Genomic DNA, 16,716 nt, shown 5'->3' with positions numbered 1-16,716 from the left:
TGAGCATTCAGTCAGTAATTAATGAAGACTGCCATGCTACATGGTATAGCTTCATACAGCATGACATGCCATATAAATGCCATCGTATAGTATAGTCGCAATGTGTAACCAATAACCCATATCCCACTGAGTCATAATTTCCACTGTAATGAGTGTAGGGAAGCTTGGCTTGTGTTTGTGTAACCACAGCCCTCGCAATACGGTAAGAGAGCAACTATTTCTCTGCCTGAGCTAACTTATGAACAGAGGCACAAAGCCTGACTCCTCTCATTAAAGTATAAAAAATTAGGAAAAGGGCAGTGTTGACCACACCTAATCACAAACTGGGGACCAGTGTTGCATGTCCATACCTTGTAGTTCTGCCCTGGCTTTCCTGTATTTCTACTGCCCGAGTAAGAAACTAATACAAATTACATGATCATAGTCTTTAAAAGAGTCTACAAAAATGATTAAGCACTGACTTCTGCCAGGTATAGAAGATTTTAGAAGGCTACTTTGTATATTATTTGTATATAAATAAGTGTCCACAACATTTTTGACCTATTTTGACCCGATCAGAAGATGAAGTTGCTCAGCCCACAGAATTCCCCATGACTAGTCTAACTTGACTAAATACAGATAACTTGAATTGGCAATACAGTCAAAACCTCAGCACTTCTGAGACTTCTCTTGAATTTGGATCTGTTCTGATACTTCTTTTGGTTTCTGACTAAAGTAATACATATTTGTGGCCCTGAAGACATTTTTGGTGCCTTCCAGTCACAGTTAAGGCAACAATATCCTGCTAGGCCGTTTGTACATCAACTAGCATGCTGCATGGCATGTGCATCTTTGTAACTCAAAAGAAAAACAACTAGTCTCTGACAACAAAAGAAAACATATTTATTCATTAACAATAGTCATTCAAATTAATCAAATAATTTATGAATGATTCATTACCAACTTCAAATGCTCTACACTGTTGGACCTACTTCAAAGGACAGTGACAAATGATTTAAACAACAAATAATCAGAATGTCCTGTTTGATTGTTATCCTAATGTGCACCATTCTCTCTGTTAGCATCCCACATACACAAATGTTATATCTTTGTTGATCTCACTCTTTCAATACATCAGTGGTATATTATATGATTTTAATTGAAATTCTTGTTGGTTCTTGTGGATCATTTTCTGAGAAGTCATCATTGCATGAAGGTATAGTTTCATGAGCTTTTCCAGCAAAAAGTAATTTACATGGGATTGGGTGGGAGGTGAATTCATCATGACAAATATGACTCAAGAGTCTGAAAATGCATGACAGCACAGCAAAAAAGTAACAACGCCCTGCTCTTTTAAAGACCTTGAAGAACAAAAATCCCTATTGTACTACTTGTATACCAGTCCTTCTACTAAGCGCTGTGTTATGGAGTTGAGGAAGTCACATAAAAATCACTTACTGTGTGTTTTTTAATTGTTGCACCCGCAGTGTGGTTAGCTACCATGCTGGAAGGCAGAAAATGGATGCACCCTGCCTTTATAGTATACAACTTCCTAGTACATGATTATGTTGCTGTGTTGTAGCGTGATATATCAAATATGTAAAAGGAACATACTTTTTTTTTTTTTAAAGAGGAAGAGTGAACGGTATAAAAGCAAACCACATAAAACCTTTTCTTTCTCTATACTGAAATGTTATGAGTGGTTAGTTCTAAAAACACCACTTAAACCCTATATAAGTTGACTGGGGTCCGCCAGGGGTCTATACTTGGTCCCCTCCTTTTCCCCCGCAAAATCTCATCAGCAAAAATAGTCAATCTACAAGCTTAGCTTACAACACGTTGCATTGCAACACGTCGTGAGCTTGCAGCTCTGTTATTTTCTGCAAATGTTCACCCCAGAATGAGAATGCTAGGGTTGTGGTTAAAACCTGAATAGGGGAAGGAACTCCTATTCCCACCATTTAGAAACGGTGTGCTTGATACTTTTAGATAATGCTGTTATAGATAATGCTGTTATGTCACTGGTTCTGTGTTGTTTTGCCTCCTAACAGGTAAACAAGGTAAGGGATCTTGTAATTGAATCTTGGTTGTCAGTGGCATCTAAAGTATATGTTTTATGTATGTATGTTTTATAGAGCCAACTGACTTGAATTTAATATTGGATCTGCATCTGCGTAAATAGCAGGCAAGCAGCAGCCAGCTTCCCAAATTCACTTTGCCCAAAACTGTGAAAACATGCTGTGCTCTGAAATTGAATTAGAACTGCCTTAAGTTTGGATTTAGAAACATGGCGGTATGCGTGTCTTCTGGGAGCTAAAGCAAACATAACTTGTAAGGACCATCTTAAGTTAATGCCTTTGAACACTGCCTCCAGGGACAAATCAAAGGCATTCTTCTTCTCACCATACCAATACTCAGCAAATACTGTATCTCCACATTCCACTTTGAAAAGTTAGGCCTACAGTATATCTTTGTCCTGAAAGAGGTATTTTTTAGAGCCTGTTAAAAATCCTTCTGAGATTATCACTATCAGTATCAATCCTCACAGGTTGATCGAGTCTTGAAAGTGGCCAAAGAGCACAGAGATTGTGAACGGAAACAAAGCAAAAACTGCATTCCAAAGCAGTGACCTGGCTTAAAAATCTTGAAAATGATTGACCGGGAGAATAAAAGTGTGACAGCAACATAATGAAATGGCTTGCAGCAACAAATAAACACACAAGGCTAGGAACATGCATCGCACTCACTCTCTCTCACACACACACACACACACACACACACACACACACACACACACACACACACACACACACACACACACACACACACACACACACACACACACACACACACACACACAAATAATTCATGACAGAGCCTGTCTTGCAGATTTAAAGATGAACTTCTTCAAATTAACCAGCTCAGTGGCCTTGTGGTTTGAGTGTCCGCCCTGAGACTGGGAGGTTTGATCCCCGGCCGGGTCATACCAAAGACTCTGAAAAATGGGACCCAGTGCCTCCCTGCTTGGCACTCAGCACCAAGGGTTGGCTTGGGGGTAAGTCCCTGCAACATACTAGCATCATGTCCAGGGGGTGTGCTTGTACATCAAGCTGCCTCACGCTACAGAAACAGGAGATAGGCTCCTGTCTTATGGGCCTCATGGCTCGGCAAGGCTTTTACTCTTCAAAATAAGGGCGGATTCAGACTGGGTCCGATTGATTCAAACCGTTCCAGAGTACGATTGGCCTCTCCGAGCTGGCCAGTATTCACATTGGCCAAGATTCTTCCACACTCGAGACCATTTAATTCAACAGTAATGGTAAATATGTGCCTCATGGGGGCGCTGTGGAGTATGGGGCTTTGTGATATAGAGAATGTCATTCACAGAAGAAAAGTCACTTGTCAGAGTCTAGAGTGAATAATAAAGTTTGACTGTGTTCCTGACGTTGTCTTGAGTTATAATAACAACAGATCAACAATACACAACCAAAGCAGTGTGTGCACTGGTCTTTGAAACCTCGAAATGTAACGTCGTCTCTGTTAATATGATATTGGCGTCACGGACGCATCCTTGGTATTTTAGCAGTGACGTCACAGACTAATCCTTAGTATATTTATCCTTATATACACGTTCGCTACACATGTGTTTTTTCACGGCTCGCGGTACTCAAACACTAGCGGGATTATTATTTCTTGTCAACATTCAAGTAGAACTATGAGAAGGTATAACCCAGCTAAAATAATGTGTCATTATAAAAATATATAAATGATATATGATTAGCAGTCCACTTCCTCCTGTTGGTACGGATGGATTCACATTGCATCATTCCGTACCCGAATACGCATGATCCGGATCCGAGACTACCTCCGGAGGCGGTCTCGGGTACGGTACGGTGATCCGTTTCGGGGAACGATACGCAACGTTCACACTATCACAACATCAGCCAAGTGGTCCAGGGTGCGCACCCGGGACCATAGTGTGAATCCGCCCTAAGTGATCATGCAGAGCACATTTTTATGCCTGATGCAAACTGCACAGTATTTAATGCACCACTGTCAAGTGTTAACAGTTTCACTAAGATTCACTCAAATTAGGAATCAGTATATTTTCGTAAACTGTCACCATGTTAATTCGATAGGGCTGCAGCTATCGATTATTTTCTTAGCGATTATTCTATCGATTACTTCTTTGATCAATGGAATAATCTAGAAGCATGTTTTTTATATTCTTTGTTATATATCAGCAAATCACCGTGAAAACATTCTAGTTGATTTTTTATAATTGACAAAATCAATTGGTCTGGTTAACTATTTAAGCCCTCCTTTATACTTCACCATACAACAATGTCGTGCAAAAATAAAGAAAATATGCGAAGTGTTGTGAGCTTGTAAATGGTATATTTGAAAATATTTGAAAATGTATAATCATATAATTACATGCCCAAAATAGGGATGTCAAGTTGAAAGTGATTATAAAAAAAAGGGGGGAAATCGATTATTGTGTTCCTCTGCAATTCCAAAATTATGAAATTATCTTACAGTGTGACTCGCCCGTTCAATATAGATATCATAGACATGAAATAAGCAAAGTGGACAATGGACAAACAGTAGAATGAGATCACGGTTCAGTCCATCAGTACGCTGTTCAATAGAGATTAAAGATAAAAATCTCATCTTTCATTTATTTGCTATACTGTACAGTATGTGCAATAAACGAGTTGTCTGCTACTTCCTCACAACAGCATAGAAAGTTTAGCGTCTTACTGACTGAATCCTGACTATACAGCATGAATCACTTCTGTATTGTCAAGAGCAATCAGATGATGGATAATGCTTCTCATCTGGTCCTTGCTTCTCATAAAGGTCATGAACTCCTTCCCCTACACACGCACATCAGGCACACAGAGATACACACGCAAACTCATATCAACAAACATCATGAACACACACACATGCATAGGCATGCACACTCACACACATAATCACCTCCAACCACAACAACAACAATAAGACTCAGCCCAGATCAGAGACACAGCCCAGCTCTTAAACTAAGGGAAATGACATAAGAAAACATTTGACCCGGAAAATAACACAGAGGACTGGACAACAACACTCATCCTCTGCCGGGAACAGTGATGCATGAGGACACAGTTCCCAGTAAACATCACTCTTTTACCTGATTAAGCACAAGCATCTCTCCATGTTTCCATTCAGTCACAGTCAGTGTACAGTAAGGTACTCAGGAAGTATAAGTTATTCTTCACTTATTACCCTCCTTGTTACTTGTTATCAAAATTAATTAGTTATGTTACTCAAGATATTACTATATTAAACCACCCCCCCCCCAAGAATACTGTGTGTGTGCGCGTGCGTGCGTGTATAGATAGATAGATAGATAGATAGATAGATAGATAGATAGATAGATCTATCTACGCACGCACGCACGCACGCACGCACGCACGCACGCACGCACGCAGATCCACACAGTACAATGTCATCAATAAAGAAAGCTAGAGAGCAATGTCAACTTCAAGAAGCCCATCTTGCCGCAAGGAATGTTCCAAGAGTAAAAACGACAGATCATGCTGGAGAAACATCTAACAAGAAGCAGGATCATAAAAGTTAGAAGCGCAAAAAAAGTCTCACCTTTTTCAGCCAGGAGAAGTGCTTGTAAATGTCAATGGGAGAATCCATGCTACCGGCCCATTGCTGCCCTGCCTCTCTCTTCTGTCTTGTGTCACTACGTCCTCTCTGATGCTGCAGTGTGTGTACAGTATGTGTGCACGTGCTGTGTTAAGTACAGCACACAGATGGAATAACAAAAGAGTATAACTAAAACCCTATGACATCCTAGCATGCAATAGTGTTGGCAGCAAGTAAGCGTAACTGTAAGACTGTAAGAATGTAAGTGTGTGTATGTGTGTTAGCGCTATTCTCAGCTGTGAGTGTAGGAGGTTTTTATGACCTAAGATCGTTGCCTTCTCACTGGGTTAACTCCCCTTTTGTGCCCCCCTCTCTCCTTCCACACTAGCACTTGTTTCTCTCTCTTCTGTTTCTCCCGCACGCTCTTTCTCTTCCTTGCCCAGCTGTCTCCTGCTTCACTCTCCCTCTATTTTGTCCCTCCCTCAGTCCTCGAGTCGTTCTGTTTTAAATTTTAAGTTAAGTTGTTCTATTCAAAGTCATTCAGTACCAAGTGGTTCTATTCAAAGTCATTCAGTACCAAGTGGTTCTATTCAAAGTCATTCAGTACCAAGTGGTTCTATTCAAAGTCATTCAGTACTAACTAAGTTGTACTGTTCTAGTCTAAGTCGTTCTGTTCTAAGTCGTTTCGTTCTAAGTTGCTCTGTTCGGAGACTTTCTGTAAGTTCTAAGTTGCTCTGTTCTACTTGGTCCGTCTTACTAAGTCATTCTGTTCCAAGTCCTTGTCTTGCTCAATCTAGTCTTCCCATCTCCTCTTTTCCCCAGTCACTCCCTTCCTGTCTCGTCTCCTGTTCTCTTTCTTGCTCACTGGCCCTTTGTTGTTTGTCCCTCGTCTCTCCCTGGCTGCTGACAGTCTGTCTGACTGAGAGCCAAATGGTCAAACCCCCGGCGAGAGAAAGACAGGAGAGAGGAGAGAGAAAAGAGAGAAAGAGAGAGAGAGAGGGGAGGTCCTGCTGCTGTTCTTTTTTATTTGTCATCTGCTTGTGTCTGAATCTCAGCCCGTGTCCACACACACACACACACACACACACACACACACACACACACACACACACACACACACACACACACACACACACACACACACACACACACACACACACACACACACACACACACACACACACACACACACACACACACACACACACACACACACACACACAGTTGGGCACCGAGAACAAAACGGCAACAGGCTGTAATGTCAATGTAAACACAAACCAAGCCAGGTCTCTCTCTATGTCCGTCTGTTTCTTTCTCCATCTTTCTGTATCTCTATCTGAAAGACCTGAGACTTTAAATGACTGCCTGTAGTAGATACAAGAGAAAACAACCATATGCCTCTCTCTCAATCTCTCTCTCTCTCACTTAACTTCCTTGATCATTGGGAGGTTGGAACCCATTACCCACAATTCCATTTCCTGTATCTTGTAGGCCCCTTCTCCATAACAAAATCAATCATTTGTCAAACTCTTGACAGGTTCATTTACACAGACACACACCTAAACACGAGTGGGCACACACACACAAACATATACACATACACACAGGCAAATTGCCAACAGCAGTTTCTTTTATACACACACAGTCACACACACATATGCAACGGTGCATGTCAGTGGAAAGGTTAACCTCTTTAACCCTGGCGTCCCTATTCTGGGAATGTCATAATAGGCAAACATTCTGCAAAAATACGGAGCATTGGTGAAAGCTGCCAAAGGCACAAAAGCAAAACTATTTGGTGAAAACTATTTTCACCAAATGTTTGCCCCAGAATACAGGATTTGTGCTAATGAGAAGCCTAATGGTTTCACTTCAAATGGTGACACAATTTGTCTGCTATGCTATCGCAAGCCCACGAGGATAACTAACATACTGTCGTCTTCAATACTGTATGTGTGCAATTTAGTAGAGAAGATGAAAGGGTGGTCCAGTTTAGTTCTGGACAGTTGTTTGTTCTCTGGGCTGTCTAGTTGATAATTAATACACCGTAGCATACAGCACAGCCCCATATAGCATACAGCATAGCCCCACATGCAATTTCATTGGGCCATGGACCCCCATTTCAAATGATGCTGTCTCAGGAATGCTGTTATTCAAATATGTTTTGGTTTATATATAATTAAATTGTCTATAATGTCATAATTGTACGTGAAAAAAAGATTAAGGGTGGTAATACTTTAACATTGTTAGAAGTTAGTATAGTCACTCTAACACATTTACCATATAAATGCACCATTTACCAGTATAGTCACTCCTAACAATTATGTCACCATTATGAATATTTTTAAACAAATGTTTTTGTTTCAAGTGAATACATAGTGACATTAAACTCCTCATTTGCCTGGGGACACCCTGTACCCCCCTCAAGGAATCGTGGGGGTCCCCAGATACCACGTTGAGAACCACTGATGCCCTGGAAGTTTAGACCCAAAAGTTATATGCACAACTCACACAAAAAGGAGCAATAGCGCCACCCTAGAGCAACGCTGAAAAACTTGTCTATAGAATAGAGGGTAATTCTCCATTCTACCCTCAACCATGTGGATTGAGTCTTAAGTGGACACCAGCACCTGGCAATGGCTCTAAGGAACAGCTGCAAAGCTTGAACAATAATCTCTCTTTCTCTCACACTCTCTCTCTTACAGGCTGTCTACTCAATGTCTTTTTTCCAAGATTGCCGCAAGCATTCATTCTCTCTATTCTTTTGGGTAAAATAATGTCCAGATCATTGATCTAAAACCTTAAATTGGACACAGAGACACACACAGACAAGTATGAAGAGACAAAGCCCTCAGGTCAGTGTTAATGAGCAGTGCTCAAAGGGTCTCCTGACTTCCTGCCTGTAACACAGTTATCACATTTCCTGTGTGTACAAGTACGTATGCATGTGTGTGCGTGCGTGCATTTGTATCTGTATGAGTGTGTGTACGACTGTCCATGCGCGTGTGTGTGTGTGTGTGTGTGTGTGTGTGTGTGTGTGTGTGTGTGTGTGTGTGTGTGTGTGTGTGTGTGTGTGTGTGTGTGCGTGCGTGCGTGCGTGCGTGCGTGCGTGCGTGCGTGCGTGCGTGCGTGCGTGCGTGCGTGCGTGCGTGCGTGCGTGCGTGCGTGCGTGCGTGCGTGCGTGCGTAATCCCAGAGTAACCAACAGGGCACTGACTAATTGCATGTATCTTTGATGTTGCTTCTCTAGGTCAGTGGTGTGTGTGTGTGTGTGTGTGTGTGTGTGTGTGTGTGTGTGTGTGTGTGTGTGTGTGTGTGTGTGTGTGTGTGTGTGTGTGTGTGTGTGTGTGTGTGTGTGTGTGTGTGTGCACGCGCGCACACGTGTGTGTGTTGCGTGTGTGCGCGTGTGTGTGTGTGTGTCAGAGAGCAGGAGCAGAAAGGCAAGGTGAAAAAGATGAGAAGACTGAGAAAAGAGGAGATGGGAAGACTACATTGAGCAAGACTTGGAACAGAATGACTTAGTAAGAAGGACTGAGTAGAACAGAGCAACTTAGTACAGAGCAACTTAGATGTGTTAGTTAGGGCATAACTGTCTACAGAACAACACTGTGACCATGGCCGTGTTCAGGTTCTCCTAGCTGACTTCTGTTTAGTTGTAATTTCTTACAAGAAATGTTAAATTTGAAGAAAGAAGAAACTAGACAAAAAGGAATGCCATGGGTCACAGTGCTTCATGCATGTTTGTGTTGGGAGAACTATATGTCTGCAGTGTTGAAATGAGAGCAAGTGAATGATTTCTCTACAGACAGGCCCGGGACAGCTGTAAGGTTCATGCACTCATATTATGGTGTGTGTGTGTGTGTGTGTGTGTGTGTGTGTGTGTGTGTGTGTGTGTGTGTGTGTGTGTGTGTGTGTGTGTGTGTGTGTGTGTGTGTGTGTGTGTGTGTGTGTGTGTGTGTGTGTGTGTGTGTGTGTGTGTGCGCGCGCGCGCGCTCTAACAAGTGAGAATGTTCTATTACAAGTATACACAGTAAAATCCATCATGAATGAATTCATCATGTTAATTCAAAGTTAAGGATTTGACAGTGTAGAAAAGTGAAATAGAGTTTAAGAAGGAGAACATAAGACATAACAAAGAAGGAGTGGGACGAAGGTGAAACAGATGTTAAGTTGTATTTATGAGATCACAACATGTTATGAAAGTGTCTGGGTGGTGTCTGACTCTCTCTTGAATCGTACCAGCGTTTGCACCCCCTCTCTCTGCTCCACCCTCTCCATCACAGTATATTATGTAACAAGGACAAATGTCAGAACATATCCAAATAAATGAAAAATGAAGATGTTGTAGTGTAGCATTCACAATGTAGAAATAAACAGAGCGGAAAAGACAACATTAGGAGCAAGACGTTGGGGAAGAGACGGAAAGGAGGACAGGAGAGAGAGAAAGAAAGAAAGAGAAAGAAAGAGAAGAAGAAAGAAAGAAAGAAAGAGAGAGAAGGAGAATGGGGTTCTGGGTGGTGAACTGTGTGCAACATGTGAGACCTCTGCTGTTGATGCAGAGTAGGAGCTCCTCTGGTCCAGGGACAACATTCCCTGTTAATAGTCTTTACACAGTCAAATCCTCTGTGTTCATTTAACTCTGAAGGTGTTAAATGAACCAAATGGACCCTTATGAGTCCATTTGGTTACATTTGTACAGAGAGTTACGAATGGATAAATCAACTGTGAAATTTTCAGGCCAATGGCGAACTAAAAACTGACCCATGAACAAACAAAAGAGTACTGTGAAACCCTTTGTTGTTTAACTTTGCCACAGAGAAACAATGAAATAAAATAGATTGGAATCTAATAATTGTTTCATGTCTGCAGGTAAACCCAAACATAAATCTATCTATTATGCAAAATCCCCTTTAACATTTTTAATGCATGTACAGTAAATACAGTATGTATCATGCACTGAGAGACAAAAGTCTCTCAACATGTGGGCTGTAAAACTCAGTGGCAGTGCTCAGGGAAAACTGTTAATATCCAGTAAAACTAATTCAGTTATTACAAAACTTCTGCCTTTTAAAAAAAAACAAACCAAGATATTATGGATGTTACAGATTACATCAAAAAAAGTAAAATAAGGACAAGCCATTAAGAGAGCAGCCACTTCCAGACCACAAATACTTTGCGAAAGGATTCCACTAAAATACAGTTGAACGTACCTTGATACTCCAATATAGTTTAATCCTGAGCTTGAGGTGGACAAAATATTGTACAATACTTAATAATAAAGAGGCTGTGAGCAGAGAGTGGAGGTACTAGAGAGGTGCAGGAGAATACAAATACCTGCATGGGAGAGAGACAAACAGGTATAGTAGGAGTGTGCTGAGAGAGAGAGAGAGAGAGAGAGAGAGAGAGAGAGAGAGAGAGAGAGAGAGAGAGAGAGAGAGAGAGAGAGAGAGAGAGAGAGAGAGAGAGAGAGAGAGACCAAGTGTAAACAGGGGAGGGAGAGTGAGTGAGAGAAGTTGTGAGTCACAGAGAAAACAGAGACATAGGGTGTAATGGACATAGAGAGCGAGAGCGAGAGCCAGAGACAGAAAGAGAGAGAGAGAGAGAGAGAGAGAGAGAGAGAGCGAAAGAGTGTGTGTTAAGCCCAGGATGTTGATCTGAGTTGTAATAGTGTCTCAGAGGAACACTTACAGTACTGGACCACATCCCAGACCCTCTCTGCATGTCCCCTTCCCTCCCTCCCCCAATAGACAGAATTCACAGCAATACTAATACTATCACCCATGACCCAGTTTCACTTATTCATAGACTACACCCAATATGTTAAAGTCATTGGAAGGAAGGAAGGAAGGAAGGAAGGAAGGAAGGAAGGAAGGAAGGAAGGAAGGAAGATATGAAGAGGCTTGTCTCAGACTGGGACACAGACCAAGAAAGTCCTGTCTGAGTTAAACCTCACAGACACGCGTCAAGAAAGACCCCACAGCTCCAGGAATAGTTGCTGTCTAGGAGTCCAGCTAAATTCCTCTCCTTTACCCCTGACCCTTCACCTCACCCAGTCTGTCCTCATTTACACTCCCTCTCATGGAAGCTAAAGCACTAGGTCAGTGTCCAAGTTCATTTCTATTCAAAATGTATTAATTTCAAATAAACTTGTCTTGCTCTAACTTTACAATCACTAATATTTCATCTACTGTACTAAAAGTAAGTTGGATTCGCGTCAAACTGAACATGTTCCGCTCCCATTCAATTCAGTGAGCTTGACAGCAATAACATGCTACTGTATCAAAGTTTTGAGTTTAGATCTCAAAAGTCACAAAATAGCACTAGTGAGAATCACAGAGTCTGGGGCTGGTAAAACATGTCTCAGATTCAGGTCCCAGGTGAAAGAGGACCGTGGTAAACGACCCAACAGCACCACTCACAAATCTTTTGGTTCTGACCCCACAGCTGCTGAATGAAAGGATCAATCCAGCCTCTCTGAGCTAATTTGTTATGAATAACTGACCTTGAAAAAAGGGCGGTGAAAAGAACCCTCAACACACTATAAACAAAAATATTCCACACTGAAAACATCTCTGTGACTCCTCACAGCTGCTGCTCTTAGTAAGTGTTTAATGTCTTGTGCCGATAATTTCGCCGGCGCCAAATACGAGCCACTCCACTTACAAAACATCCAAAGCATGTTGAGTCTAAAGATGCGTGTGGAAAGTCTATTGCATTGCCAACTGTGCCTGGTGTGGCTGCAGGACGCCAAACAATTAACATTTCTAATGACTTTTACTGTTAATGATTTTTTAATGATATCTTGTCTGTGGTTTACATGTATGTTGCACTGGGGAGAATGATATTTTTCTATTATGGAAGTGACAATAAAGAACCATGAACATATTTCATATCCATCAATCACTGTTTCAGAAGCGTGTGTGTTTCAGAACTAATTCTGTGAATGATTGCACTTTGAATTGATCTCCATCCGCACGCCATACACTGGACACCATTTTACATACTGTGCATTATATTGTGTCGTCTCTAGATTTTGATACATGCATTCAGTGCCACCCAAAAAATTAATGTGTAGCAAGGCAGACTCCTTCTGTTAAAGCATGTTGTGAAACAGCATGTATGTTTTATACTAGGGGTGGGACGATATATCGATATATCGATATATCGCGATACTTTTTTTCTTTTTTTAAGTTTGTGATACGTTGTTTTTCCTACTCTGTATTTGTGTAATGATGATTTTGAACTGTTTGGTGCTATTTTATGTGTTAATGAATTGAATACAAGGACTATCGTGATATATCGTTGGTGAATTTTCATGCAATATATCGTGATATCGCAATATATCGGTATTTTCAGATATCGTGATATATCGTTGGTAAAATTTCTTGCAATATATATCGAATATCGTGATATCGCAATATATCGAACATCGTCGAATATCGTGATACATATTGTTATCGTGGGCCTAATATCGTGATATATATCGTATCGTGAGGTACCCATATCGTCCCACCCCTATTTTTTACATTTCTCAGGTTGGGTCACTGGACAAAATAACATTGAGGCACCCCATCTATGTTTCTATTGAGTAGTTGAGTAAGCACCATAATTGACTCTCTCTTCCTGTTGCTGCAATCCAAGGCACCTACTGTATGTGTTTACCACACACTACTAGTATGTACTCACAGTTCCGCTTAGTAGCCAGTCTATGAGAGCGTCTGCTGTTTCTCTAGGTAACTGTGACCTGAGGCTGCCTCTCGCTTCCTGGTTGCTGTGTAGATCCAAGGCTAGTTTCAAGTCCTCAGCCAGCTGCAGCACCTGTAGGGGACCCGTGCTGATCGGAGAACCGAGCTCGTACAGGCCGTTAAACTCTGCTGCTGCTGCTTTGGAGCCTGAGGAAAGAGAGGACAGAGGGAGAGAGAAAGAGCAAGAGAGAGAGAGAGAGACAGAGAGAGAGAGAGAGAGACAGAGAGAGAGAGAGCGAGAGCATAGGCGGAGGAGAGGAAAGGAGAGAGATTACTTAACCACTTGAACCCTAGCGTCCCTATTCTGGGCATATCATAGGCAAACATTCAGCGAACATAACTGATCTACAAGCTCACACAGCTCGGCTGTTTTCGGCAAAGAGATTTGGTATTGAGGGAAAAAAGGAGTGGGCAGACTTAAGTTTTGGCTTGTGTGTGTGTGTGTGTGTGTGTATTGTAAAATAAACTGCCTTTGGGATACTATATAGGTTCTAGGTGGTTAAATGTATAAAATAAAGTCTTCTTCGGTTCAGCTCTTACAGCATAAAACTTGATAGGATTAGCTGCCACGTGTATAATTTTCAGTAGAATTGGCGAAGAGGCTCCTATTCCAGCTGTAAGAGTACATTTTTCAGGACAGTATGTACTTAATGCGCCACAGTTGTAGAGAAACAGAATTAATCAGAGACATACATCCTCCTCAATGATTCCAAATGTCCATGTGTCACCTGGATCCTTTCCCTGGCACTTACACACATTCACAGAAATAAAAATACATATGCGTGTGTGTGTGTGTGTGTGTGTGTGTGTGTGTGTGTGTGTGTGTGTGTGTGTGTGTGTGTGTGTGTGTGTGTGTGTGTGTGTGTGTGTGTGTGTGTGTGTTGACTAGTCACTAGATGAAGTTAGCCATTACACTGCCAAATAGCCTTACAAAACAATCCCTTCATGTACATGAAAAAGAGCACATGATATAAACAACATGTGATTTTCTTCCTCTGTGGAATCTTGCTGCTACGTACTGCCTGTAAGCCAACAGGCCGGCACAGCTGCAGAACACAGCGAGAGATTTATCCTGAAGCCAATGGAGAATTAATTGTCACATGTCTTACTGTAGCAGTAACCCATGATTGTGTGTACATAGATGCACGCAAGTGGATATGTACACAATATGAACACACACAATATGAACTTCTCCTCCCATCATTTTAGACTATCTCTCCATCCATCCATGGCAGCCCTTGGTGCCCATGGAGGCCTTGGAGAGGAAAGGCTTATGCATGGACCATCAACCCTACAAACTACTGACCCTGTCTAACTACAAACTACTACTATCAACCCTGTCTAACTACAAACTACTACTATCAACCCTGTCTAACTACTACTATCAACCCTGTCTAACTACAAACTACTACTATCAACCCTGTCTAACTACTACTATCAACCCTGTCTAACTACAAACTACTACTATCAACCCTGTCTAACTACAAACTACTACTATCAACCCTGTCTAACTACAAACTACTACTATCAACCCTGTCTAACTACTACAAACTACTACTATCAACCCTGTCTAACTACAAACTACTACTATCAACCCTGTCTAACTACTACAAACTACTACTATCAACCCTGTCTAACTACAAACTACTACTATCAACCCTGTCTAACTACAAACTACTACTATTAACCCTGCCTAACTACAAACTACTACTATCAACCCTGTCTAACTACAAACTACTACTATCAACCATGTCTAACTACAAGCTACTACTATTAACCCTGTCTAACTACAAACTACTACTATCAACCCTGTCTAACTACAAACTACTACTATCAACCCTGTCTAACTGCAAACTACTACTATTAACCCTGTCTAACTACAAACTACTACTATTAACCCTGTCTAACTACAAACTACTACTATCAACCCTGTCTAACTACAAACTACTACTATCAACCCTGTCTAACTACAAACTACTACTATTAACCCTGTCTAACTACAAACTACTACTATCAACCCTGTCTCACTACAAACTACTACTATCAACCCTGTCTAACTACAAACTACTACTATCAACCCTGTCTAACTACAAACTACTACTATCAACCCTGTCTGACTACAAACTACTACTATCAACCCTGTCAAACTTCAAACTACAACTATCAACCCTATCTAACTACAAACCATTACAATCAACCCTGTCTAACTACAAACTACTACTATCAACCCTGTCTAACTACAAACTACTACTATCAACCCTGTCTAACTACAAACTACTACTATCAACCCTGTCTAACTAAAAACCACTACTATCAACCCTGTGTAACTACAAACTACTACTATCAACCCTGTCTAACTACAAACTACTACTATCAACCCTGTCTAACTACAAACTACTACTATCAACCCTGTGTAACTACAAACTACTGTACCACTATCAACACTGTCTAAGTCAAGTGGCCATTGGATGCATTTGCATAGTTTTAATGCTATTACATTTTATTATTCATATTATTATTATTATTGATTATACTTTATTTAAAGCACCTAATGACCACACTGACACTGACTTATAATCACACTGTAATGCATTATAATTATAATTATAAATTACTACATGCATTACAACTGTGGTAATTATAACACACTATGATCCTGGCCAAAAGAAGTCAGTGAGTGACCAGAAATTATGTAGTATTATGATACTTGGCCATATAAAGCAATTATAAAATGCTTTATAATGTGTTATGATTATAGTTATAAAGCATTATGAGAACTTATGAGTGCTTATAACTTATAGTATAGTGTATAATATAGAGTGTTATACAACTATTATAATATATTATTGACCTTGTAGGTCATAAAATACTTTTGCCTGTGTTATTATTGTTATAAAGCAGTATGAGTGCTTAGTTATAATTATCATTATACAGGGTTACAAGCAGATTATAATGCATCGTATGCATGTTCATAATGATTATTATTAGACATGGGCTTCATAAAGAAGTCTTACCGAGATCTGTTAACAGAATCAATGTCAGCTCACATTCAGCCAATTTTGTTCTCAGAGATTATTCTCAGAGTTTAGTAGTGATTAACAGCATCCAAATGTAGCATTAGTTAATTCATGCCGATTTAACTTCAGCACAGCCCAGAAGAAATGTATCTCCTATACAGTAAATTACATTTTCTCATGGAAAGAAAGAAAAATAAAAAAACAGCTGATTCATTTCATATCACCTTCTTTAGATTCAGAAGGTACTGAGTTGAGAAAAACTAAAATATTCATTCAAATATGTAATTATTTTCCATTTAAATTATAAAATTATTAAACTAAGTACAGAATATT

At 40.6% G+C, this 16,716-nt stretch overlaps 1 protein-coding gene across 7 annotated transcripts in view; it reads right to left on the bottom strand.

The window, feature by feature from the left end:
- Positions 1-16,716, bottom strand: part of ppfibp2b (PPFIA binding protein 2b) — an 87,440-nt gene that overhangs the window by 40,911 nt on the left and 29,813 nt on the right. For 5 of the 7 annotated variants that reach the window (XM_080438592.1, XM_080438594.1, XM_080438597.1 and 2 more), the window contains exons 3-4: positions 13,308-13,513; positions 5,626-5,736 (exon numbers count right to left, since the gene is read on the bottom strand). In XM_080438592.1, the coding sequence (XP_080294718.1) occupies positions 5,626-5,736; positions 13,308-13,513 (317 nt within the window). The remainder of the gene's footprint in view (positions 1-5,625; positions 5,737-13,307; positions 13,514-16,716) is intronic. The other 2 variants (XM_080438596.1, XM_080438599.1) reach the window with 1 other exon arrangement.

The sequence above is a fragment of the Gymnoscopelus braueri genome (assembly GCF_963280865.1).
Source record: "Gymnoscopelus braueri genome assembly, chromosome: 9".
Taxonomy (NCBI): Eukaryota; Metazoa; Chordata; class Actinopteri; order Myctophiformes; family Myctophidae; genus Gymnoscopelus; species Gymnoscopelus braueri.
This window is presented reverse-complemented; position numbering and strand designations above follow the sequence as displayed.